The sequence below is a fragment of the Canis lupus genome, chromosome 5, assembly GCF_003254725.2.
Source record: "Canis lupus dingo isolate Sandy chromosome 5, ASM325472v2, whole genome shotgun sequence".
Lineage (NCBI taxonomy): Eukaryota > Metazoa > Chordata > Mammalia > Carnivora > Canidae > Canis > Canis lupus.
In genome coordinates, this window is record NC_064247.1 from 41775907 (window position 1) to 41800390 (window position 24484).

The window sequence follows — 24484 nt, forward strand, 5'->3', positions numbered from 1 at the left end:
GACTGGACTGGGTCCACTGGCTTCCAAACCCCCCCTTGTTACCACAGCTGGATCTGGAAGGAAACGAGATTAAATCAGGAAGGGAGATTCGCCTCTTCCAGGCTCCCTTTGGGCTACCCCCTTATCTAGAGCCCAATCTGATCTTAGGAAACTGGGGCGGGGCGGCTGGCTGATCTCACAGGCCCAGCCCCCCCCCCCCCCCCCCCCCCCCCCCCGCAATCACTAATCTCCCAAGCAGCCTATGGAGAAGCATCACCAAGCTCCAGGTAGAGCTGATGCAATTGAGGACAAGAGTTGGCCCGACAGCCCACAGCAGGTCATCAGAGCTATCACTCCAACAGATCTGTCTTGTTCTAAAGAGCCAAATCTAGGAAGTGAGGTTTGTCCAGGCCCCAGCCCCCTCCAGCTCCTGGACAGGCCCTGTCCCGGAGCTTCACCCAGCCCCCTTGCTTGGTGTTGGGAGAAACTGAGGCCGAGAGAAGGCTCAAGGCCTGCCCGCACGCCCCCGCTGCAGTGGGCCAGACGCGGCTGTGCCAGGGGTCGGATAAAAGGAACGACTGGAGGGCGCACTGGCGGAGGGGCGGGCTGGGGGTAGGTCTGCGAGCCCGACCCCGGAGCCGGGTCCCAGCTCTCTCCAGGTGGGGTGGGGCCCCGTCTACCCCGGGGGCGGGGCCTCTCGGCAGGGCCCCGCCCCCGCCCCGCCCTCCCTGCAGAGCCACAGCGGGGGAACCCAGTTTCCGAGGAACTTTTCGCGGGCGCCGGGCCGCCACCGGGGCCGGGCGGGGACGCGGACGCGCGCAGCGGCGGCAGCGGGCCGGGGCCGGCGGACGCGGCGCTCCCTGCGAAAGTCCGTACGCGGCGGCGGCGGGCCCGGCGGGCGGCCCGGAGGAGGCGACTGCGCCATGGACGAGCCGCCCTTCAGCGACGCGGCCCTGGAGCAGGCGCTGGCCGAGCCGTGCGAGCTGGACGCGGCGCTGCTGACCGACATCGAAGGTACGTCAAGGGCCGGCTGGGCTCCGCGCGAGCGTGGCGCGCCGGCGGCGTGGGGCTTTGTCTCCCGGGGCGCGGGGTCGGGCACCGGTCCCGGCTCTGTGCTGTGTGCGCGGGGCTTCCCCGCGCGCTCCCCCGCGCCTCTGGGCTGCGCGCCGTGGGCCCCGTTGTGCAGACCGCGCCGATCCTCCCCTGCGCCACCCCCCCGGCCTCTCGGGCCGCGCCTCGCCGGGTCTCTTGGAGGCTCCGGGCCGGGCACGTGCGCCTCTGGGCGTCCGGGGCCCCGCGCGGCGCGGCAAGGGAGTCCTCGGTCCAGGGGCGGCCGCCGCGAGCCCGGGAGACCTGGGCGGTTCCGAGGCCCCGCCCCCGCCCCGGCCCTGACGTCAGCGCGGGGTTACTCACGGTCATTCCCTCCGGCCGAGAGTTCAGCTCGGCGCGGAGCTCACGCGCATGCGCGCAGCGCTTCTCCTGGCCCCTCCTCCCGCTCCCTCCCGCTCCCTCCCGCCCCCGGCGAGTGCTCCCAGTCCCGGATGGGCCTCGCTGGCGCAAACGTTTAGTGAGCATCTACTGAATACCAGGCCGTGTACTAGGCATCGGGGGTTCACAGATCGACCTGGGCTCCTCCTTTTCTTGGGAGCACGGAAATTCTCAAGAAAACCCGCAAAAGGATATTTAGTTGCCCGGTGGTGGTGCAGGGGTGGGGGAGACCTCTTTTTTTTTTTTTTTTTAAGATTATATTTATTTATTCATGAGAGACACAGAGAGAGAGAGAGAGAGGCAGACACAGGCAGAGGGAGAGGCAGGCTCCATGGAGGGAGCCTGATGCGGAACTCGATCCCAGGACTCTAGGATCATGCCCTGGGCTGAAGGCAGGCATTAAACCCCTGAGCCACCCAGGGATCCCTGGGGGAGACCTCTTTGAGCAGAGCAGACGTTTGAGCTGAGACTTGAAGGTCGGCGTCAGGACCCACTGGGAAGGATGTTTCCCCAGCCTGCCGAGGGCTCAGCACGGGCCAAGGCCCCGAGTTTGAGGAGTTAAGAGGAAGGCACAGGAGGGGAGGTTGGGACAGTTGGCAAAAAACAGGATCCTCTGCGCCAGAGGGCAGAGCTGTGGTGGAGCTGCTGAGCAGAGCCGGTGCACTCACCCCTTCAAAAGTATCTTGTTTGCTAGACAGAGAAGGGGTTTGAGAATGGTGTGGCAGGTCCCAGTTGGGAGGCTGTTGCCCCATTGTGTAGAGAGGACAAACCACAGCCCCCAGCAAATGGCCCTCCATGGTTGCTCTGCAGTTTCGGCATCACTGGCCAAGTGTCACTTGGTCAATGGGGAACTTGAAGCCAAGAGCACAGGACACAGACCTCCAACTACCTGGACAGTTGTGTCCATGGAGCTTGTGGCCACCTGAGGTTAACAAACAGACACTTCTAACTCACTCACTCCTGCCCTACGGCGGTGCATATGAGCCCAGCTGGCTGCCAGCCTGGGGCCTTATCAGCTTGCCTTCCCCGTGGACCAGGCAAGGGGAGGGTCTGGGAGGAGAGACTTAAATTGTGGGGCTTTCCCAAATCAGCCTTCCTCTTGGCCCTGCCCTGGAGTGATGAACCCCAAACCCCAGGCCCCGGAGAAATCCAAGCCTGACTCAACCAACAGTTCCAAAAGCCCTGGACCCAGTGGGTACAGCCTGAAAGGCACATGACCAGGTGGTGAGTTCCTGGGCTTTGGGGTCGGGACTTGAATCTGGACACTACTCACTTACTTTGCCATCCTGCCCAAGCTCTCTGAATCTCTGAGCCTGTTTCCCACTCGGGATATGAATGCTTCCCTTCCTAGAGGAGTTGGGGCAGTAGAATCAGGGCAGGTGTATCAGGGCCACAGGTCTGGCATAGACTTTTTTCACGGACTCATTTGCAGAAGCATTATGTCCTGAGGCCCAAGGACCAGGCTCCTGCATCTGTTTGGGGTTGGGGGCAATTAAGCACCAGCTCTGAAGAATTTTTTTTTTTTTTTTAATTCATTCATGAGAGACACAGAGTGAGAAGCAGAGACCTAGGCAGAGGGAGAGGCAGAGGCAGGCTCCTTGCAGGGAGCCTGATGTGGAACTCCATCCCAGGATCCTGGAATCACGACCTGAACTGAAGGCAGACGCTCAACCACTGAGCCACCCAGGTGCCCCTAGGCACCAGCTCTAATCTGGGAGAGACGGCAGACAACTGCAGCCTCTTGCTGGGGTGGCCATGAAGTTTGCCTACCACGGCAGGATGTTTCTTGGTTTTTATCCAGACTTTCTTTTTTCCTCCCAATTACACAACAAATCTCTTTGCATTGTAAAAAAGTTAGAAAGTTCAAGTGAGCAAAAAGAGAAAATAAAATCTTCCTTAAACCGGTCATGCAGAGATAAGCTCTGTTAATTATGTGGGGGATTGGATTGTTTCCTGGTGTGTGTGTGTGTGTGTGTGTGTGTGTGTAATGACTATACACTCATGATCTACTTTTTAAAAACAACACCTTCGAGGTATCATTTACCTGCTATAAGATTGATCCAAAAAAAAAAAAAAAAGATTGATCCAGTTTAAGTGTACAGTAAGTTTTTACGTTGACTAAGTTGTGTGACCATCACCAGTTAGTTCTAGAGCATTTTCATCACCACAGTAAGATCCCTCTTGCCTGTTCACAACCACTCTCTGGTCCACACCCAGTCCCAGGCAACCGCTAATCTATACTTTTATAATTTAGAATAGGGTCCATTGGCTCACAACAGATTGTAACCTGCTTTGTTCCATGTCAACAGCCAGACAACAATCAAGTTCCCTGGTTTGCTCACAGATGGACATCCATGTTGTTTTGTTCTTATAAACTGCACTGCAGTAGACACCCCAGGCCAGTCTTTGCTTGGATGGATCCTCTATTAGTTTCATAGGTGGAAGCTCTGGGAGGGGAATTTGATGCTCAGAGGACAGGCCTAATTTTGAGACTTTTACCTTGCCTTTGGAGTGAGGCTGATTCAAGGTCTAGAGAGAAGTGAGTTGGGGGTGGGACGGGCAGGGCCCGAAGGTCTCCAGGTCCCTAAGAGGAAAGACGGTTGTGAGGTGGGCCAGGCAGGCCTCAAACTACTGGAGGGGTAGATGGACTGGGTCCAGAGGCAGTGGGGAGTTTTGAGGGCATGGGGGCAGGGCAGTGCTATGCTTGGTTTATATGTTGGAAGCTCCCCCTGGCAGCTGAGGTAGAGGGTCACAACAGAGGATCACAACTGTATCCTAGGCTTCTAGCTGACCAGTGAGCCCTCCCGACAACCTTAAGTGGGTAGACTTAAGATCTTCATCTTACAGATGAGTTCCTTGAGGCACACAGAGAGGTCAAGTGACTTGCCTGAGGTCACACAGCCAGAACATGGCAGGGCCAAGATTCATACTTAGGCGGTGGACTCCAGAGCCCATGCTCTTATCTGCTCAGCTCCTAAGAGTGGGGTAGGGGTAGAAAGCGATAGAACAGGGAACCCCGGGTATCTGGGTGGCCCAGTCGGCTGAGTGTCTCTTGATTTTGGCTTAGGGTCGTGATCTCAGAGTTGTGAGATGCATTGGGCTCTGTGCTCGCATTGGGCTCTATGCTCAGCAGAGAGTTGGCTTTTCTCCCTCTGCCCCTCCCCTCACTCGGGTGCGCATGTGTGTGTACACTCTCTCTCTCAAGTAAATTTTAAAGTCTTAAAAAAAAAAAAAAAAAAGAACAGAGAACCCAGGAGGCAGCTCCACGTGGGGCTATGCTGGGGGCCTGGGAGTAGGTCACAGAGGTCAGAGGCCAAGCGGCCGCTTCACCCTCCCAGTCCAGAGTGGCCTTTGAGTCATGAGACTGAGACTGTCACCAGGGAGCAGGCTAAGGGCCTTGAGCCCCACCCAACCCTGCTGCCTGCCTTTGCCAAACCCTCTGTCATGTGAACGGGTATTGGGGTGGAGCTGCCAGCACAGCCCTTAGCTCTGTGGGTGAAGGCACTGACCTAGCTCCAGCCCCATGACCTCTGGTATGCCCTGTGCTTTGGGGTCCCTGTGGCTGTGGGTGGAGGGGACCTGAGCGCAGCCCTGTGCCATGTTTGTGATTATTGTTAAGCCCGAGGCAGGCATCCCCTCTTCGCTGATTAATATATCAGATGTCGCACCTGCTTTAAGTGCAGAAGAGGCGAACGGAGATGGGGTTCTGACTGGGCCCTCCCCACCTATGGGGTTGCGGGGGGATGCTGGCCTGGCTGAGGAGTCGCCCTGGGGACTGTGGTTTATCTGAAGCGTTTGGTAGGACGGTCCATCTGTCCTCTGCCTGGATGCCCCCACCTTCACTGTTTGTGTAGCCAGGGTAGCCTTGCCGGGTCTCACTCCTCCCCACCGCAGCTCGGCCCAGGCAGTGCTTTCTGGGGCTCTGCAGCCCTGTGGTCCCTCCCAGGCGCCTAGATAAACCACAGGAGGGCCTGCTCCCAGGGCCCGGCGCGTCTGGCACTTTTCTGGGTCCAGGCCAGTCCTGGTGGAGAGAACCCACTGGGGGCCATTCAGCCAGCCCCTGCCTCTCCCCATGGCATCTCACACCCAGTCCTTTCCCCAGTGGGAAAAGCTTGGGCTCTTCTTAGAAAACACGGCTCAAGGGGCGCCTGATGGCTCAGTCAGTTAAGATTCTGACTCTTGGTTTCAGCTCAGGCCATGATCTCAGGATTGTGAGATCGAGCCCTGACATGGGCTCCATGCTGGGTGTGGAACCTGCTTAAGATTCTCTCTCTCTCCCGCTGCCCGTGCGCCACCCTCCCCCTCCTGCATGCATGCACACTGCCACACACTCTCTAAAAAAAAAAGAAAAGAAAAAGGAAACACAGTTTGTGCTTACTGCTCAGCTCCCAGCTCTGGGCATAGAACTCCTCAGTTCCCAAATGACCGTGGCTCCCCAGTGCCCCCAAGATAATGTTCCCATGTCTCAGCATTGCATTCCAGACCTGCAGGGTTTGCCGGACCTGTCTCTTTGGGGGATGGAGAGAAGCATGCTGGGAGTGGGTTGAGATGTCTGGGAGTTACCTCCTGTCCGATGGTCACCTCTCTGGACACAAACATCCTGAGTGACCTGGTCAGCCCAGGTAGGGTCACCATTAGACAGAAGCCTGGCATCTGGACTTTGCCCTGTCAACAGGTGCAGCTCAGGTGGGAATGGCAGTGCTGGCCAGAGGAAGTATCTCTGGCTTTGTCTCTTGCCAGCACAGGCCCTGTGGATGTGACCTTTGAACCCCAGTCAGGTCTGGGATGGCATACTTCTGAGACCTAAGTCCCATGTGGCTACACGAAGAGGGTTGTGTGAGGGCAGGGGAGAGAGCCTCAGAAATGGGTTTGGGGCTCCTGGAAGGGGGGTTGAGGCTGGGTCCAGTTGTGTGTGGTTCCCCAACTGGGTCTAGGACTTGGAGGGAGGTGGGGCAGGCATGGGGGTCCATCCCACCTGGAAGAGTTGGTGGCCTAGAAAGGCCCATCCTGACCTGGAACACTGCTCAAGCTCACCCTTTCCTCCTAAATGACCCTCCAGTTATCTCCCAGCAAGGCCGCCCCCTCCTAGGGCTCTGGGGTTCCCGTTGGAGCCCAGGGTCTTCAGATTCAACCCCTGTTGCGTGACCATGAACAAGTGGCTTAACCTCTCTGGCCTTCAGGTACTAGGAATAATAGTAGAATCATCTTCTTGGAGTTTTGGGCATCAGATGAGCTCATTTAGGTCAAGGGCTTAAGCAGCACACGGCCAATAGTAGCCCTCAACCAATTTAGATCACTTAACTAGGACCTGGCACCTAATATGTTCAGCTTAACAAATGTTAGCAGACTATCCAAGGAGCCTATGTTGGAAGTCTCTATGGGCTATGGTTTCAAGTCCTGAGTGGCCACCATTTGATTCTGGGTCTCTGCTTGGGAGAGAAGGTGGGGCTGGTCAGGGCTAGTTGGGCGCCCCTCCCCTCTCCCCCTGCCTGACCCCTAGGGAAGCAAGCACCCTGTCCTTAGCTACTGTTAAAGATAAAGAGAGTAGAGCTGGAAGGACACTTCTTCTTCTTTTAAAAGATTTTATTTATTCATTCATGAGAGACATAGGCAGAGAGAGAAGCAGGCTCCATGCAGGGAGCCTGATGTGGGATTCAATCCTGGGACTCCAGGATCATACCCTGGGCTGAAGGCAGATGCTTAACCACTGAGCCACCCAGGCGTCCCTGGAAGGAGACTTCGAGATACCTTGTCACCTCCTCACCCAGCAGTACAAATGAGAAAGAGGTTTTTGTTGTTATTGTTGTTTTTTTATACTTTATTTATTTATTAGAGAGAGAGCACAAGCAGTGGGGAGAGGGAGAGGGAGAGGGAGAAGCAGACTCCCCATTGAGCAGGGAGCCCCACACTGGACTTGATCCCAAGGCCCTGGGAATATGACCTGAGCCGAAGGCAGATGCTCAACCACTGAGCCACCCAGGCATCCTGGATCAGAGATCTTGAAACACCTGACTCACCATAGTTCCCTAGCTGCCCAACCTGTGGCTCAAGCCAGGTGGTAACTTAGGGGTATGAAGGAGTTAGAGACCTGTAGAAGCAGCAGGAAGGCCAGACCCAGCAAGGATTGCTTCCCAGGCAGAAGAATCTGCTGAAGAAGCTTTGTTTCTAGCTGGCAGAGGAGGGTGGGGGCACAGCGGGTGTTTGTGAGCCTCTGGTCATGTGATAGTTTGTTGCACAAAACATCTCAAGGCAGCCTTGGAAATACAAATTAAAGCACCTTTGAGGTTCCAGTCACACAGTTCTCAGGACTAAACAAAGCAACCAAAATTAAGTAAAAATTATAACACCCAGTGCTGGTGATGCAATGAGGAAACACATTGCAGGGGAGGTTCTAAAGGGTGTCTCTCTTTGCCAGGGAGCAGCCCATACTAAGCCCACTTCAGGTTTAAAATGGGCTGCAAGGGAAAAACTCAAAAAGGGGAAATAGATATAATTTATATAAAGAAATGTGCAGCACTACTATTTAGACCGGGAACAGTTGCTCAGCAATAGGACACAACTCCCAGATTGCCACTGTTCAGTCCCATGGGTTGGTTTTCAGCTGCCTGAATGATAAGTATGTGACCTGAGCCCACACCTATGACAAGATGTCCGAATTGGTGCTGACCAGCATCTTGCTCAATGGCCATCTTACAGGTCATGTGCAGGGTCATTTGGTCTGGGTGAAGGGGAGCTAGTGTGTGGGGTGACACAGATGAGGGGAGACTCTGAGAAGGCAACGTCAGAGCAAGTTTTGAAAGAAGAGCAGGAATTTGCTAGGTAGACAAAGGATAATGGGAAGGACATTTCTGGCAGAGGGAGCAGCCTGGGCGAACGCATGGTGGCACTGAATTGCATGATCACAGTGATGGTGAGTCACAGCGAGGGCCTGTGGCTGGAGACCAGCGGGGGGGTGGTGGTGGCTATGTGGACCCCTGACTCTGGTCCCCTCTGTGCTCTGCCTTGTGCTGAGTGCTGCTGGTGTCATGAGCTGGTCGAGCCCCAGCCCTGCCTTGAGGGGTTCCCAGCCAAGGCCTGGCCGCTAACGGTGGTCAGGAAGGCCCAGGAAGGGGCAGTGTCAGAGCTGAGCCTCCACGCACACCTTGTGGCCTGAGATGCACACTGCCAGAAGGCTGGGGCAGAGCCAGGCTGGGGCTGGGGCTGTCTCCTGTCCTGGGCGGGCTGGGGCTGTCTCCTGTCCTGGGCAGGCTGGAGCTGATGAGTGTGGGCTCGGGTCGGTTGACCCGGGTTTGAGTCCTAGATTCTCTACTTGGCAGTGGTGGGCCCTTGGACACGTGGCCTCTCTCTGAGCCTGTTTCCTTGTTCATCTAGAGGGCTCATGCCCAGGTACACCTGGGGCTCCAGCCATGGGCCCATCCCATTCCAGGAAGAGGCACTTGCCCCCCCCAGGAGGCCCTGAGTGCACAAAGGCAGTCTGTCTCTGTTGCATACATGACTAGCTGAGGACATGCAAACCTGCTGACCTGAGTCCTCAGGAGGATCGAGGAGGCATGGGTAGGAGCAGCAGGGATGAGTGGCAGGCAGGGCATAGCCCTGGCTTCCCAGGATGCTGGGTGAACGCCCACCCCTGCTCTGAGCCCATCCCGAAGTGGGCAGAGGCAACGCTCCAGGGGTCCCATAAGCCCTGCCCATGCCCTCTCCTGCGCTGGTGCTGCTTTTATACCGTTCCCTGTTCTTCACACTTGTGCCACCCTTTGTGATTTGCATTGCGCTGGGCAGTTTGCACACCCCTTTCCTGCCCATTTCCTGGAGTATTGGTGTCCTTGGCTCAGGAGACAGACAAACTCCTGTTGGAATCCCAGCTCCTTGGCTGCCTCCCTGACTTCTGTCTCCACCTTTGTTCCTTCTGCTCCAGCCACCCTGGGCTCCTTGCTGTCTCATCAGCCTCATGCCAAGCTTGCTCCCACCTCAGGGCCTTTGCACTTGCTGTCCCTTCTGCCCGAAGCCTTCCTTCCTCCTGGCCCCCTCCCTTGTTTCATTCAGGCATCTACTCAGATGTTGCCTCTTCAGGGAGTCTGGCTGCTGATCTCATCGGTAGTGGCCCCTCACCCTCTCTTCATACTGCCTCAGTTTCTCTGTGGTGCCCATCAGCATCTGCACCCACATTCTTCCAGGTATTTGCTGACTGTTGGTCACTGGAATGTAAGCTTCATGAGGCAAGGTCTCCGTGCAGTGTCCATGTAGCCCCAGTGCCTGGCACAGGCCTAATACACAGTAGACACTTAAGGCAGTAGTGGGGCACCTGGGTGGCCCAGTCAGTTGAGTGTCCATCTCTTGATTTCAGTGCAGGTCATGATCTCAGGGTCGTGAGATGGAGCCCTGGCTCCAGCTCTGTGCTCAGCACAGAGTCTGCTTAGGACTCTCTCTCCCTCTCCCCCTCTCCATCAGCTTTCTCTCTGTGTCTTTCAAATAAATAAATCTTAAAAAAAAAGAAAAAAAGAAGAAGAAAAAGAAAAGACAGTGGATATTGTCAAGAGAGACAAATCTAGGCATCATTGACCAGGCCATGAGAGGGAGGTGGTGAGCTCCCTATCCTGAGAGGCGTGCAAACAGAGCCTGTTTGAGGTTCAAGGCCCATACAGGCTGGATGGGAGGGAGGCTCCTGTGATGATCAGAGCCGGGGTCCTGCCAGTTTGTGGTGCTGGGTCCTCCCAAGATTTGCATCCTGGCCTCACAAAATAAACAGGCCAGAGAATAAAAGCCTGTCCCATATCTGCCTTCCAAAGGTGGTTTGAAGATAGAGCCAAGGAAGAAAGGGGGTCAGGTTTCCTGTTGGGCCCTGATAGAATCAGGGCAGGACTGGAAAGGAGAGCATAAAGGAGGAATCCAGGCTTGGGGAGGAGGTGCGGAAGGTGAGCGATTGGAGGGCTGTGAGGTGGGCCCACTGAGGCTCAGAGTCTATGCCTCTTCTTCCCTGTTCTCTGGGGAGTGCATGCAGGAGCCACACTGAGTCCCTCTCTGCTGGAAGGCCAGGGCTCAGCTCACTGGAGAATCATCCATGAGATGGGAGCCATGGAGCCTTGGGGGCCCTGTCTTGGCTTCCAGGGCTGGCAGGGGTACCTCTCCTGCCTCACTCCAGTCCCAGCCTGATTTTCTCTCCATAAAACAAGCTCCAGGGATCCCTGGGTGGCTCAGCGGTTTGGCGCCTGCCTTTGGCCCAGGGCGCGATCCTGGAGACCCGGGATTGAATCCCACGTCAGGCTCCCGGTGCATGGAGCCTGCTTCTCCCTCTGCCTATGTCTCTGCCTCTCTCTCTCTCTCTATGTGACTATCATAAATAAATAAAATAAAATAAATTAAAAAAAAAAAACAAGCTCCATTGTCTATGGAGTTCCGACTTGAACATTGCAAGTGTTGGGCCACTCACTACCTGCCTTAACATTTCTAGACCATTCCATTTGTTGTACAGGGACTAATCCCCCCCCCCTTTTTCCCCCTTTTAAAAATATTTTATTTATTTATTTGTGAGAGACACATGCAGAGAGAGAGAGGCAGAGACACAGGCAGAGGGAGAACCAGGCTCCCTACGGGGAGCCCAATGTGGCACTCTATCCCAGGATTAGGACCTGAGCCAAAGGCAGATGCTCAACCACTGAGCCACCCAGGCATCCCAAGGGACTGATCTTTATTGAGATCTTGCTGAATGCTGGGTGCTTCATACACTTGCTCTTCTTGGGGGGCAGAGGAGGAAGAGAGTGAGAGTAAGAGCATGAGCTGGGGACAGGGGCAGGAGCAGAGGGCAGAGAGAGAGAGAGAATCTTCAGCAGGTTCCACATCCAGCATGAAGCCCAGTGCTGGGCTTGATCTGACGGCCCTAAGGTCATGACCGAAGCCAAAATCAAGAGTTGGACACTTAACCCACCGAGCCACCCAGGTGCCCTGATATATTTGTTCTTTTTTTTTTTTTTTTAAGATTTTATTTATTTATTCATGAGGGACACAGAGAGGGACAGGCAGAGGGAGAAGCAGGCTCCATGCAGGGAGCCCGATGTGGGACTTGATCCCAGGTCTCCAGGATCATCCCCTGAGCTGAAGGCAGGCGCTTAACTGCTGAGCCACCCAGGCATCCCTACATTTGCTTTTATTATTTTATTTTACTTTCATTTTTTAAAGTTAACATGCAGTGTTATGAGTTTTAGGGGTACAGTATAGTGTTTCAGCAACTCTATACATTACCCAGCACTCACCATGCTAAGGGTACTCTTGATCCCCATCACCTACCTCACCCATCCCCCACCCACTTCCCCTCTGCTCACCACCAGTTTGTTCTCTAGAGTTAAAAGTCTGTTTTTTGGCTTGTCTCTTTTTCCTTTGTTTATTTTTTTTAAAATTCCACATATGCATGAAATCATACGGTATTTGTCTTTCTCTGACTTATTTCACTTAGTATTACACCTTGTAGCCCTGTAGATCTATCCATGGTGTCGCAAATGTCAAGACTTCATTCTTTTTTATGGTTGAGTAATACTCCAGAGTGAGAGTGTGTGTGTGTGTGTGTGTGTGTGTGAGTGTGTGTGTGTCTACACTGTATCTTCTTCATCCGTTCATTGTTGATGGACAACCTAGGCTGCTTGCATAATTTGGCTGTCATAAATAATGCTGCAGTAGACACACTTGTCCTTCTAGAACCTCACCGGTGTCACCTCTGGAGACATGGGGTGGAGGCTCAGAGAAAGGGAGTGATTTGCCTGAGATGACATGGCAAGTGAGGCACAGGGGGCAGGTCTGCCCCCTGGATGGATGGGGGAAGGGGGCTGTGGGGTTTGCTCTCATATTTCCAACCCCAGTCTTAGATCTGGCACCCAGCTTCTGCTGGCAGATTAAGCTCCAGAGGAGAGAGATGGGGGGCTGCTCAGGCCAAGTTCAGGGAAAGGCTGGCCCCTTATATGCCACCAGGTGCCTCATGGCACCCAGGCCCTCTTTCTTGCTGCATCTCAGAAGCCTTCCCTGACTCGGGCTACCCTCAGGGGGACATAGACCAACCATTCTCCCTCCTACCTCAGGATGAAATTGGGGCAAAGCATAAAGATGTGAGGAATGGAAAACAGGCAAGAAAATGTGGTGAAGGGAAGAGAAGGATGAGACAGGAAGGGGGTGGCCCAGGCTTATACCCTCAGGGCTGTCTCTGGCCCTGGTCCACTTGCAGGTCCTGCCACAGTATGGGCTGCACAAGTGGGGACCATGGTAAGAAAAAAACAGAGCTGTGAGGGTCTGCTTTTGAAACTGGTGCCTGGAATTCAGGCCTTGGTGTCTAACCTGTTTTCTGTTACTCTGGTGAGGTCAGAGCCTTTTCAACAGCAGTGCTTTGTTTTTTTTGTGGGGGGGAGTTGAGGGAAAGTGTGAGCACCCACAAGCTGAGGAGAGAGGGAGGTAGAAGTGCTGGAGGAGAAGTTCTTTATCCTTGGCACCCCCTACAAAGGCATGGAAAGTTCTAGAAAGATTGGGAACTGGATGTGTGTGAGGGAGATGAGGCAGTTTCCTTGTTTAGGCTGGTGGACAGGGAGAGAAATTGGGGCTGGAGTCCCTCTTGGCCCATGCTGCTCAGTTGGCATACCTGCCTGCCCAGGCTTCATCCTCCCTCCGAGGCCACAGGAGCCTGGGAGCCAGAGGCTGGGGCAGGACTTGCTAGTGGTCTGTTTGGCCACAAGAGCTCAAGGTGACAACCTGGGCAGCTGGCCATACTTTGTTCATCTGTATGTGTCGAACTTTGACCTTAATCAGAGGTCCTGCCTAGGGGAGGCACTCCTAGGTACCTTCTCAAAAGACCTCCAGAGCCTGTCACCCTAGGGCTGCACCCCTGCCTTCCTTACCCTCCGTCCCAGGGATTAGGCTGTCTCCTGGCCTCCCAGGACCCTACAGGCAATAAGTGAGCCAGGTTTGGCCCTCAGGGACTGCTGGGAGCAAGCTGTGAGACCTCAGGGGCCAGAGCTGACTTTGCAGACCCCCTCCCCCCATCCCAGACCCAGGTCTCTCGGCAAAAGAATATCTGCACAGAGAGACAGGAATCAGGTGCAAGGATTATGGGAATGTGTACTTTGGGAGGAGGGGATCCCTCACGCTGGGCCTCAGTTTCCTGGCAGTGACCTGTTCTTAGGCGTCCATGTGGTGGGGGGGTGCCCCAGGAAGAGGAGGTCCCCACACCCACCACCAGCAGCCCTTGGCGGTAATTCAGCGCTTCGTGGTCCTGAGCGCTGCACCCATGTTCTTTTTCACTTCTCCCATTCGAGGCCAGAGAGATGCGATGATCCCATTGTCTAGAGAAGTAAACTGAGGCCTAGCGGTGGAGACCTGCTCAGAGCGCCAGCGGTCTGTAAAGAGTGTTGGGGCATCCGTGCCGGGGCCTCCCGGCCCCGCGTCCACTCCGCAGCCCTCCTCTGAAGTGCTAACGGAGGTGGTTGGAGCTGGGGGCGTGGCGGGGGCTGTGACCGCCAGTAACCCCGGCGGCTGTCGGCGCCGAGCGGGTTAAGGGCCCTCGCCCGCGAGTAACCCCGGCCCCATTCAGCGCCGCGGGGTGAAACCCGAGCTCGAGCCGCCGTCGGGGGTGGGGCGGGGGCAGGGGCGGGGCCCTAGTGAGGCAGCGGCGCGGCCGCTGATTGGCCGCGCGCGCTCACCCCATGCCCGGCCCGCGGCCCCGAGGGGCGGGGCCTGCGGGGGCGGGGCCTGCGGGGGGCGGGGCGCTCCGCGGGCTTTATAGCGCGGCGGAGCCCTGACAGGTGAAGTCGGCGCCGCGCGGAGACCGGCAGGCCAGCCGCCGGGGCGCCCCGAAGGGGCGGCGGGCGCGGGCCACGGAGCCATGGATTGCACATTCGAAGGTATTTTTTTGGAGGACTCCCCACCCCTTTATCACAGAGCCTCCACCTCCGCGGCGGGGTCACCATCCCCGGTTTCCTTCAGAGGGGGGCGTGTGTGTGCAGGGGCCGTGGACTCCCCGCGGAAAGAGCTGGTTCCCGAGGGGGCGGGGGCGGCTGCCAGCTGCCGGCGCCCACTGGAGTTGGCGGGCCGCCCCCACCCTCAGTAGTTACCCCCACCCCGGCGTCTGGAGTGAGAGAGCGGCTTTCCAACGACTTCGGCCCCGCTCTGAGGCAGCGGGGGCAGAAGCAGGGAGGAGGCCACTTGTCCCCTGTCCCCCCGAACCAAATCTGGGACCCCAGTCCTGGATTGAGTCAGCTTTGCTTTCAGGGCCTCAGTTTCCCCATCTTGTCAGAGGGGCTCATGAGGGTGGGGGTGAGGGATCAGGGCCCCGCCAATGAAAGTGCTATAAGCCTTTAGGCTGGGCTTGGACTCCAAGGGCCCACAAGGTGTTTGCCCTGGAGGGCCCAGGAGGACCGAGCCTGGCACCCCCATCACGGGCTCTGGGAGGCCGGAGGAAGGTCCCCTCCTGCAGAAACTGCCCTGCGTGGCCACCTGTCAGTAGGCAGGAGGCAGGCAACCGTGAGGCCCGCTGCGGGCCAGCTTCCTGCTCTGCCAAGCCTCGCAGCAGCCCTGCCATGAAGGGCTTCATCTTGTTTTGTTGTACAGATGAGGAAACTGAGGCTCAGTGAGAGGAGGCAGTTGGCCCAGGCCAACTGGGGATCTTGTGGAGCACTTTAACCCAGTGGGTGGCTGTCCCTAGTGGGTTAGAGGGCCTCAGGCCAACAGCCAGGCAGCTAGTCGTCACCCGCCAGCTAGGGGAGAGGCTGAAGCAGTCACTGGGAGTGTGTCCCAGTCTGTACGAGGAGGAAGGAGTCGGGACGGCCAGCATTCTGTTTTATAGGGGGGGAAACTGAAGCCTTGAATGGCTTGGTCCCGAGGCTGCTTGGCCACAGACGTGGTCTGGGCTCGTGCCCAGAACATGCAGGGACACACTGGTTGGCACACACGTGGCCGGCAGCTGGGTCAGCCCCAAGCCTCGTTCTGTTCCACGGAGGAATGGGTTGGTGTTGGCAGCTCTCAAGTCAGCCGTCTAGCACCCAGACCCCAATTCTGCCTCAGCATAGGTGTGGGGCAAGGTAATGGGCCTCATGGGGTGCTGACCTCGTCCGGCTGTTGTACGGGCTGTTTGATACATGCGAAGCACCAGGCATTGCTCCAGATGTCACAGGTGCCCAAGAAAGGGCTGCATGTCTGGGAGCATGGGCTCATGTGGGTGGCTTTCTATTTCTGCATCATTGCCCCACATATCCAGCTGTGTGGACAAGAGGCATGCAGTGTGTGATGCCCTATACTGGGGCCAGCCCCCTGCCCCACTGTCACTCACTCAGCCTCTTCTTTCTCCAGACATGCTTCAGCTCATCAACAACCAAGACAGCGACTTCCCGGGCCTGTTCGACCCACCGTATGCCGGGGGTGGGGCAGGGGGCACAGACCCTGCCAGTCCTGATGCCAGCTCCCCAGGCAGCTTGTCCCCATCTCCTGCCACAATGAGCTCTCCACTGGATGGATTCCTTGGGGGACCCAAGGCGACACCTCCACCCTCGTCCCCTCCCCAGCCTGCCCCCACCTCACTGAAGATGTACCCACCTGGGCCTGCTTTCTCCCCTGGGCCTGGCATCAAGGAGGAGCCACTGCCGCTGACTATCCTGCAGCCCCCAACCCCGCAGCCCCTGCCAGGGTCCCTCCTGCCCCAGAGCTTCCCAGCTCCAGCCCCACCACAGTTCAGCTCTGCCCCTGCATTGGGCTATCCCGGCCCCACTGGAGGCTTCTCCACAGGTAAGGGTGTGTGTGAGGGGACAACAGGAGTACAGAGAGGAGGTCTACTGTGGCCTCCATAGAGGAATTTGCAGGTTTTAGAGATCGGGCCTTTGCTCTACTGCCTCAGACGCCCCTGTTACTAGCGGTGCTTGTGTTCTTGCTATTGTTGGGTGAAGCGCTGCCTCCCACTCTGCCGGGGTGTCCACATCAGTGCTGCCCTTCCAGAGACAAGTGCATGGCTGGAATGCTAGCACATTTGCATCAGAGCTCTAGGCAGGGGTTGTCCCCACAGGAAACTGAAGCGTGAGGGGTGATGACTCATCACAGGTCATAGGGTGATAGGGTCCTGAGGGGTGGGTTGAAAGGGGTTAGGGCAGCCTGTGTCCGCAGCCCCAGCCTTTATCTCTGCAGGGACCCCTCCAGGGAGCACCCCGCAGCCGCTGCCTGGCCTGCCACTGGCTTCCCTGCCAGGGGTCCCGCCCGTCTCCTTGCACACCCAGGTCCAGAATGCGGCCCCCCAGCCTCTGTTGACAGCCACAGCCAACCCCACAGCAGCCCCCGGAACAACCACTGTGACCTCGCAGATCCAGCAGGTCCCGGTGAGGAGGTCTGGCCAGGTGTCGGGGAGGTGGCAGCCCCTGGTGCAGACTCACAGCTCTTGGCTAAGACCTCTCCCACTCCCAGGTCCTGCTGCAGCCCCACTTCATCAAGGCTGACTCTTTGCTTCTGACAACCATGAAAACAGACATGGCAACCACTGTGAAGGCAGCGGGTATCAGCTCCCTGGCCCCTGGCACGACTGTACAAACGGGGCCCTTGCAGGTGGGTAACATGGGGAGGGCAGGAAGTCAGGGCTCTGCGCATGAGCATGCCCAGCTGTTAACCTGTGCCTGGCCCTTCAGACCCTGGTGAGCGGAGGAACTATCCTGGCGACGGTACCTCTGGTAGTGGACACTGAGAAGCTGCCCATCAATCGGCTAGCAGCTGGTGGCAAGGCCCTGGGCTCGGCTCAGAACCGTGGTGAGAAGCGCACAGCCCACAACGCCATTGAGAAGCGCTACCGTTCCTCCATCAACGACAAAATCGTGGAGCTCAAGGACCTGGTGGTGGGCACTGAAGCAAAGGTGTGGGCCGAGGCGTTCAGAGACACTCTGGGCTGACCCCGGGGAAGGAGGGGACCGGAAGAACCAGGACTGAGCCTGGGCCATGGGCTTAAGTAACTCTTTGGGCCTGGCCAGTGCCATTGATTCGGCTGAACCTTATGGAGGGTACCCTGTGTCCCAGGGGCTAATCTGGATCCTGGGGATACAGCAGTGAACAGACAGACAAAAATCCTGCTGTTTGGAGACTGATGTTCTAGGGGGGATGTGACAGGGGGGCGGTGGTGTGTGATGATCAACAGGATAAATAAGTAAGCGTTAGAGCTGCTAGATGGGGATAAGTGCTGTGGAGGAAAACAAAGCAGGAAGAGGGGCGGTGAGAGCTGCACATCTGAAGCACCTCAGAAAGGTGATGTTACATAAGCAAAGACCTGGAGGAGGTGAGGGAGTGAGCCAGATGCTGTTGGATGCCTTTGATATATTAATTCTTATGCCTATCCAGGGAGATAGGTTCTACTAGGGGAAGAATATTCCATGTAGAGGGAATAGCAAGTGCAAGCGTCCTGAGGTAGCAGTATTGTGAGGCAGCCCCACCCCCCCTTGCCTCGGTGCCCACTTGCCAGGCCTGACTGGCCCCCTGTTCTCTCTCCCTCCCACCCCCTGCAGCTGAATAAGTCTGCTGTCTTGCGCAAGGCCATCGATTACATCCGCTTCCTACAACAGAGCAACCAGAAGCTCAAGCAGGAGAACCTGAGTCTCCGCGCTGCTGCCCACAAAAGCAGTGAGTCCTGGCGTCACCCTGCCCCTGGCTCTGCACTGCCCCACCCCAACTCTCATGCCTGCCCCTTCAGCTCTGACCCTTTAAGGGCCCCGATGTGGGCCCCAGCTTGGCCCTCAAGAGCTAGACCGACTCCCAGTTCGCCCTCTCCAGGGCCCTAAGCTGTTTCGGGGTGGGGTATCTAGCCTTCACCCCCGGCCCTGTTCCTTTTGGGCCTGCAGAGTCACTGAAGGACCTGGTATCAGTCTGTGGCGGAGGAGGAAATACAGACGTGCCCATGGAGAGCGGGAAGCCTGAGGTGGTGGACACACTTAGCCCGCCACCCTCGGACGCTGGCTCGCCGTCTCAGAGCAGCCCCTTGTCCCTGGGAGGCAAGAGCGGTGGCAGTGCCGGCAGTGGCAGTGACTCGGAGCCTGACAGCCCAGTCTTTGAGGATAGCCAGGTTGGGCCCTGCTGTGTCCCCCCATCTGTCTCCCCCTCAATCTCTGAGCCCCAGGACGGGCGTAGGAAGCAGCCCCTAATGTATCCCACCTCCCATGTGACAGAAAAACCGGCCTGTAGCCACGTGGGGGGCTCCCACTGTGAGGCTTGGTAGGGTGCCCATCCCTCCCTCCTGTTGCATCCTCTCTGGGCGCCTTGTGCCCTGCCCTGGCGAACCTGCCCAACCCTTCCAGGTGAAGCCGGAACAGCTGCTGTCCCCCCACAGCCGGGGTATGCTGGACCGCTCCCGCCTGGCCCTGTGCACCCTTGTCTTCCTCTGCCTCTCCTGCAACCCCCTGGCCTCCTTGCTGGGCAGCTGGGGTTCCCCCAGCCCCTCGGATGCCGGCAGCACCTACCATGGTCCTGGCCGCAATGTGCTGGGCACCGAGGGCAGAGGTAGGATAGGCCCAGTCCAGGTTATCCCTGGGGTAGGGGGAAGGGGTACTCAGGTATCTATCCAAAGCCTATGGAGCCGGGTCCCCAGCCCTTCTGTCTGCCCCTAGATGGCCCTGGCTGGACCCCGTGGCTGCTGCCCCCGCTGATCTGGCTAACCAATGGGCTGCTGGTGCTCGCCTCCTTGGCGCTTCTCTTCATTTATGGAGAGCCGGTCACACGGCCCCACTCTGGCCCTGCTGTGCACTTCTGGAGGCATCGCAAACAGGCTGACCTGGACCTGGCCCGGGTAAGGGGCTGGATCCAGGGACTGGGGGTTGGGAGATTGGGTGGGACCGGGACCTGGGGTGGCACTTGGGCAGGGGCTGGGTGGCATTCCTCTTCCCTGCCCCATACTCCCTGCTCTTGTCTACCCTGCAGACTCCTGCTGACTGGGGGACACCAGGGTCATGGTGGGGAGCCCAAGGTGGGAGGATCTTCAGAGCAGGAGGGGTATGGTGTGCTCAGATGCTCTGACCCTCCATTGCTCACCTGGAAAACCCCATCCCAGGGAGACTTTCCTCAAGCTGCACAGCAGCTGTGGCTGGCCCTGCGGGCCCTGGGCCGGCCACTCCCCACCTCCCACCTGGACCTGGCCTGTAGCCTACTCTGGAACCTCATCCGCCACCTGCTGCAGCGTCTCTGGGTGGGCCGATGGCTGGCAGGCCGGGCAGGAGGCCTGCACAGGGACTGTGCCCTGCAGGCGGACGCTCGCACCAGCGCCCGGGACGCGGCACTCGTCTACCACAAGCTGCACCAGCTGCATACCATGGGTATGAAGGGTGGGGGCTGGGTTGGAGGGGCTCCCGCTGCCCTGACACCATGCCCCTGCCTTATGGCCTGCCCATCTTTCAGGGAAGTACACAGGTGGGCACCTCACTGCCGCCAATCTGGCACTGAGTGCCCTCAACCTGGCGGAATGCGCAGGGGATGCCGTGTCCGTGGCCACGCTGGCTGAGATCTATGTGGCCGCTGCACTGAGGGTCAAGACCAGTCTCCCGAGGGCCTTGCATTTTCTGACAGTGAGTGGGTGGTGGGCTGGTGGGGGCAGGGCTGGGGACTTGTCTTTGCAGCTCTTTCCAGTGGCTCCCTGGGCAAGGGGCTGCCCGAGAGGAGGCAGTGGGTTCCAGATGGTCTCCAGGCCCAGCTGGGCTCTCAGCCCTCGGTCTGGTCTGGGTTTGGAGTCCCTGTCTGGGTCCCTTGTGACAGCCCAGCTCCCTTCCCTCACAGCGCTTCTTCCTGAGTAGTGCCCGCCAGGCCTGCCTGGCACAGAGCGGCTCGGTGCCTCTTGCCATGCAGTGGCTATGCCACCCTGTGGGCCACCGTTTCTTCGTGGATGGGGACTGGGCCGTGTGCAGTGCCCCAAGGGAGAGCCTGTACAGCTTGGCCGGCAACCCAGGTGCTCTCCCATCCCCATGCCCATCCCCTGACCCCCTCCCTCCTTTGTGCCCCTTTCCCCTTCCTCATCCTCATTCCTGTCCTGTCCCTTATCCCTGCGTCTCTGATGTCCCCTTCCCATCTGTTGTTACTGTGGAGGCTTCAGGAGCAGGAAGGCTGGGTCTGTCTCAGTTGGGGCTCTTCAGAAGCAAAGAGGGAGACAGGAATTTGGAGGCAGGTGGTTGATTGGAGAGGTGATCCCAGGCAAGACCATTGTATAGTAAAGAGATCAGATGGAAAGAACAGAGCTGCTAAAGGCGTTTTATTAAGTAGATTATACTGTCCAGGGTTGGTTATCCTATCCAAGGGCAGGCCGGGAGGATTTATCTGTCCCACCCACGTGCCCAGGAAAGAGCCCTTGGTGTGGAGAGGAGGGGTAGGGCCCTTCCTGCCAGCCTGCTCACCCACTCCTTCCCACAGTGGACCCCTTGGCCCAGGTGACCCAGCTGTTCCGCGAACATCTCTTGGAGAGGGCATTGAATTGTGTGGCTCAGCCCAGTCCCAGCCCTGGATCAGCTGACGGGGACAGGTGAGTGTCCCTGTGCTCCCCTACCAGGCAAGCGCCCTCCACGGGAGAGTCTGAGAGTGGCTATGTACCGGGCCGCGTGTGGGTGGTGGGAGCTGGGCTATTGTCCACACGCTGTGTGGCCTCAGGCGCATCTCACTCCCCCCTGGGGTCTGTTTTCCCACCAGCTTGCCAAGAAGAGACACAGAGCTGGGAGGTCAGGCTGTGCTCTGGTGGGGGGTGAGGAGGGCTGAGGCTTTCCCAGGAAAGGCTTACCTGTCCTGATAGCCAGGCCTCTCTTCTGACACAGGGAGTTCTCTGACGCCCTTGGGTACCTACAGCTGCTGAACAGCTGTTCTGATGCTGCCGGGGCTCCTGCTTGCAGCTTCTCCATCAGCTCCAGCATGGCCACCACCACTGGTGAGCCCCCAGACCCCTGCCCTGGGGACCCCCGGCTCGGCCCCAGCTCTACACCAGTTCAGCCTGGTGCAGGGTGGCTGAGTTCCTGGGAGCCTCCCCACCTACACCCCTTGCTCCCTGCAGGCACAGACCCCATGGCCAAGTGGTGGGCCTCACTGACCACCATGGTGATCCACTGGCTGCGGCGCGATGAGGAGGCGGCCGAGCGGCTATACCCGCTGGTGGAGCACCTGCCCCGTGCCCTGCAGGAGTCTGAGTGAGTACAGGCCAGATTCTCTCGGACTCTCCAGCCTTCTGTGCAGTCAGGGTCACCACCCTTTCTTCCCCATGAAGCCAGAACCAGGGCAGTGGGGAGTGTAGTGAGGGCCTGGGCCATGTCTGACCATCAGTCCTCTGCCCTGGCCCCAACAGGAGACCCCTGCCCCGGGCGGCTCTGCACTCCTTCAAGGCTGCCCGGGCCCTGCTGGGCCGCGGGAAGGCAGAGTCTGGCCCAGCCAGCCTGGCCATCTGTGAGAAGGCTAGTGGGTACCTGCAGGACAGCCTGGCGACCACACCAGCTGGGAGCTCCATTGACAAGGTGAGGGGTGGTGCCGGGGGCCTGGCAGGTCTGGGGTGGGGGTCCCCACCTTGCCATCCCCTGGATGTTCTCCCTTGGGCTGCAGAAGATGCTGGGGTCAGCCTGACAGTAGGGGTTGGGGCCCTGGCCAGCCTTGTCTCTCTGGCTAAGGCTTGGGTCCCGGTGGAAGAGCGGCTGCCCCCCTCGGGTCCCAGTCTCCCCCCACAGGAGGACGGGTGGGGTGAGGGGTCTGGCAGAGGCCTCTTCCGAGGCCACTTCTGAGCGGGCGCAGGCGTGGGGGCCTGAAGAGGCGGGCGGCCCCGCGGTGCATTGCTGTTGCATTGCACGTGAGTGACGCGGGTGCAGTGCCTCGGCAGTGCAGCCCGGAGCCGGCCCCTGGCACCGCGGGCCCCCACTCGTCCCCTCCTACAGCCGGAGCCCACCCCCGTGACCCCTTCCCTGCCCCCCACCCCAGGCCATGCAGCTGCTCCTGTGTGACTTGCTCCTGGTGGCACGAACTAGCCTGTGGCGGCGGCAGCAGCCACCCGCACCCACCCAGGCCTCACAGGGCCCGGGCGCCGGGGCCCAGGCTTCTGCCCTCGAACTGCGTGGCTTCCAGCGGGACCTGAGCGGCCTGAGGCGTCTGGCACAGAGCTTCCGGCCCGCCATGCGGAGGGTGAGTGCCCATGGGGCCCCTCGGCTCCCAGTGGGGATGTGAGGCAGCAGGGGAGGGAGGGATGGCCCGGCGCGAACCCCAACTCTCCTGGCCCCCTCCTACCCAGGTGTTCCTGCACGAGGCCACGGCCCGGCTGATGGCAGGGGCCAGCCCCACGCGGACGCACCAGCTCCTGGACCGCAGCCTGCGGAGGAGGGCCGGCCCCTGCGGCAAAGGTGCGCGGGGCCAGGGTGGCGCTGCTCCGGGGCTGGGGGTGGGGAAAGCCCGAACAAAGTGTGATGGATGCCCAGCGCTACTGTGTCTGCGGCAGAGACCCAGGGACTTGGTGGTGGTTGCCTGATGGCGATATCCTACCCGAGAAAGTCCACGGGGTCCACCGTCACCCGTGGGATGGGCGACTATGCGCGAGTCCCGTGGACGCGACAGGCCCCGCCTGTGCGCCGGAGGTGGGCGGAGCCAGGCCCCCTGGCCCCGCCCCTGACATCCTGCGGTTTGCGCAGGCGCAGTGGCCGAGCTGGAGCCACGGCCCACGCGGCGGGAGCACGCCGAGGCCCTGCTGCTGGCCTCCTGCTACTTGCCTCCCGGCTTCCTGTCGGCGCCCGGGCAGCGCGTGGGCATGCTGGCCGAGGCGGCGCGCACGCTCGAGAAGCTTGGCGATCGCCGCCTGCTGCACGACTGCCAGCAAATGCTCATGCGCCTGGGCGGCGGGACCACCGTCACCTCCAGCTAGATCCCCGTCCGCGGCCCCGCCGGGCCGGAGCCTCGACGGCCAGAGGCAGCGCTGGAGACCCCGAGTGTCCACGGTGCAGCTACGTACCGCACTGTCTGCGGGGGGGGGGGGGGTGGGAGGCACATAGGGGCTTTTGCTGCCTCTTGACCTGGTTGGCCGGAGGGGGCGCGACCCCAGCCCCCCCACTGCACCCCAACGCGACGAGCGGCGGCCAGCGTGGTGCTGACCTCTGGTGGCCGATCGGGGGATTGCAGGGGCTCCTTGCCCTGCAGGCACCGAGTGGCTTTTCCCTCTCCCGCGTCAGGGAGGGGTACATCTCACTGAGCTGAGGGGGGCCTACTCCAAGGCGCCTCTCTCCCTTCTGGAGAGACTTGTACATAGTGTAGATCAGGGTGCACCAGCCTCCTGACCTCTAAGGCTCAAGTGTTACGTTGCCTTTTGCAAACTTTATTTTCATAGGTTGAGAAGTTTTGTACAGAGAATAAAAAATGAAATTATTTATAATCTGGGTTTTGTTTCTTGGGGGAGGAGGGTGTGTGTTTTAGCTGATAGACCAGGGGACCAGAGGGTCCTTTGGGCCTCCCCCTCCTGGCTCCCCCCCAGCACCAAGACAGAGGTTTCCACTGCCATCAGTCCTAATGGCCAGAAACTTCCCCTTCCATGTGGGAGTCCTGTCCCTTTAGGACCTCCAGGTGACCGGGATTCCGCCCATTTCTGGGCCACAGGGTTGGGCTGTATCAACCCTTAATCCTTAAGGGCTATTGTGGTCTCAGCTGCCCCTTCCCACCTCCCTGCTTGTACTCCCATCAGTGCCCAGGCTGGCAGGCGGGGATGACATGGTGGCCTTAGGGATCTATTGTGATAGGAGCTATAGTCTGGTATCCCCGTGTCTGGGTCATTTGCCTCACCTCCTCCATCCCACCCGTCCTGGGTTCTTGGGGAAGTCTTCCCCGCCCCCATCACAACCTGAGACCCTGAGGCCACAGGGAGTGTGGTGGATCGGTGTCCACACAGCAGGGGCTTGTCTTCTGTACCTGCAGTGACAACCAGAATCCATGACTGCCCACGTGTGCCCTGATGAACCTTCCTCTCCAGCCCCCCAGCCCCCACCCCCCCCACCTAAGGCCTGGCCCCTTCTCCCAGCGGAATCTGGTTAGAATCCACGGGCTGCAA

The 24484-nt window shown here is 58.8% G+C and overlaps 1 protein-coding gene across 4 annotated transcripts; it reads left to right on the top strand.

Moving 5' to 3' along the window:
- Positions 1 to 763: 763 nt before the first annotated feature.
- SREBF1 (sterol regulatory element binding transcription factor 1) lies at positions 764 to 23815 on the top strand. 4 transcript variants are annotated; one of them, XM_025428140.3, is made up of 20 exons: positions 766 to 993; positions 14241 to 14339; positions 15784 to 16215; positions 16609 to 16796; positions 16882 to 17019; positions 17100 to 17321; positions 17964 to 18078; positions 18297 to 18517; positions 18750 to 18951; positions 19059 to 19237; positions 19499 to 19760; positions 19843 to 20009; positions 20218 to 20386; positions 20845 to 20953; positions 21240 to 21349; positions 21473 to 21605; positions 21761 to 21926; positions 22381 to 22581; positions 22688 to 22796; positions 23082 to 23815. In XM_025428140.3, the coding sequence occupies exons 1-20, from the start codon at positions 903 to 905 to the stop codon at positions 23309 to 23311; spliced, it is 3543 nt and encodes a 1180-aa protein (XP_025283925.1). In that variant the 5' UTR covers positions 766 to 902; the 3' UTR covers positions 23312 to 23815. The 4 variants fall into 4 exon arrangements, with proteins under 4 accessions (XP_048966249.1, XP_025283925.1, XP_025283923.1 ...); XM_025428138.3 differs by lacking the exon at positions 14241 to 14339 and having other exon boundaries at positions 768 to 993; XM_025428139.3 differs by lacking the exon at positions 766 to 993 and having other exon boundaries at positions 14188 to 14339.
- Positions 23816 to 24484: the final 669 nt, after the last annotated feature.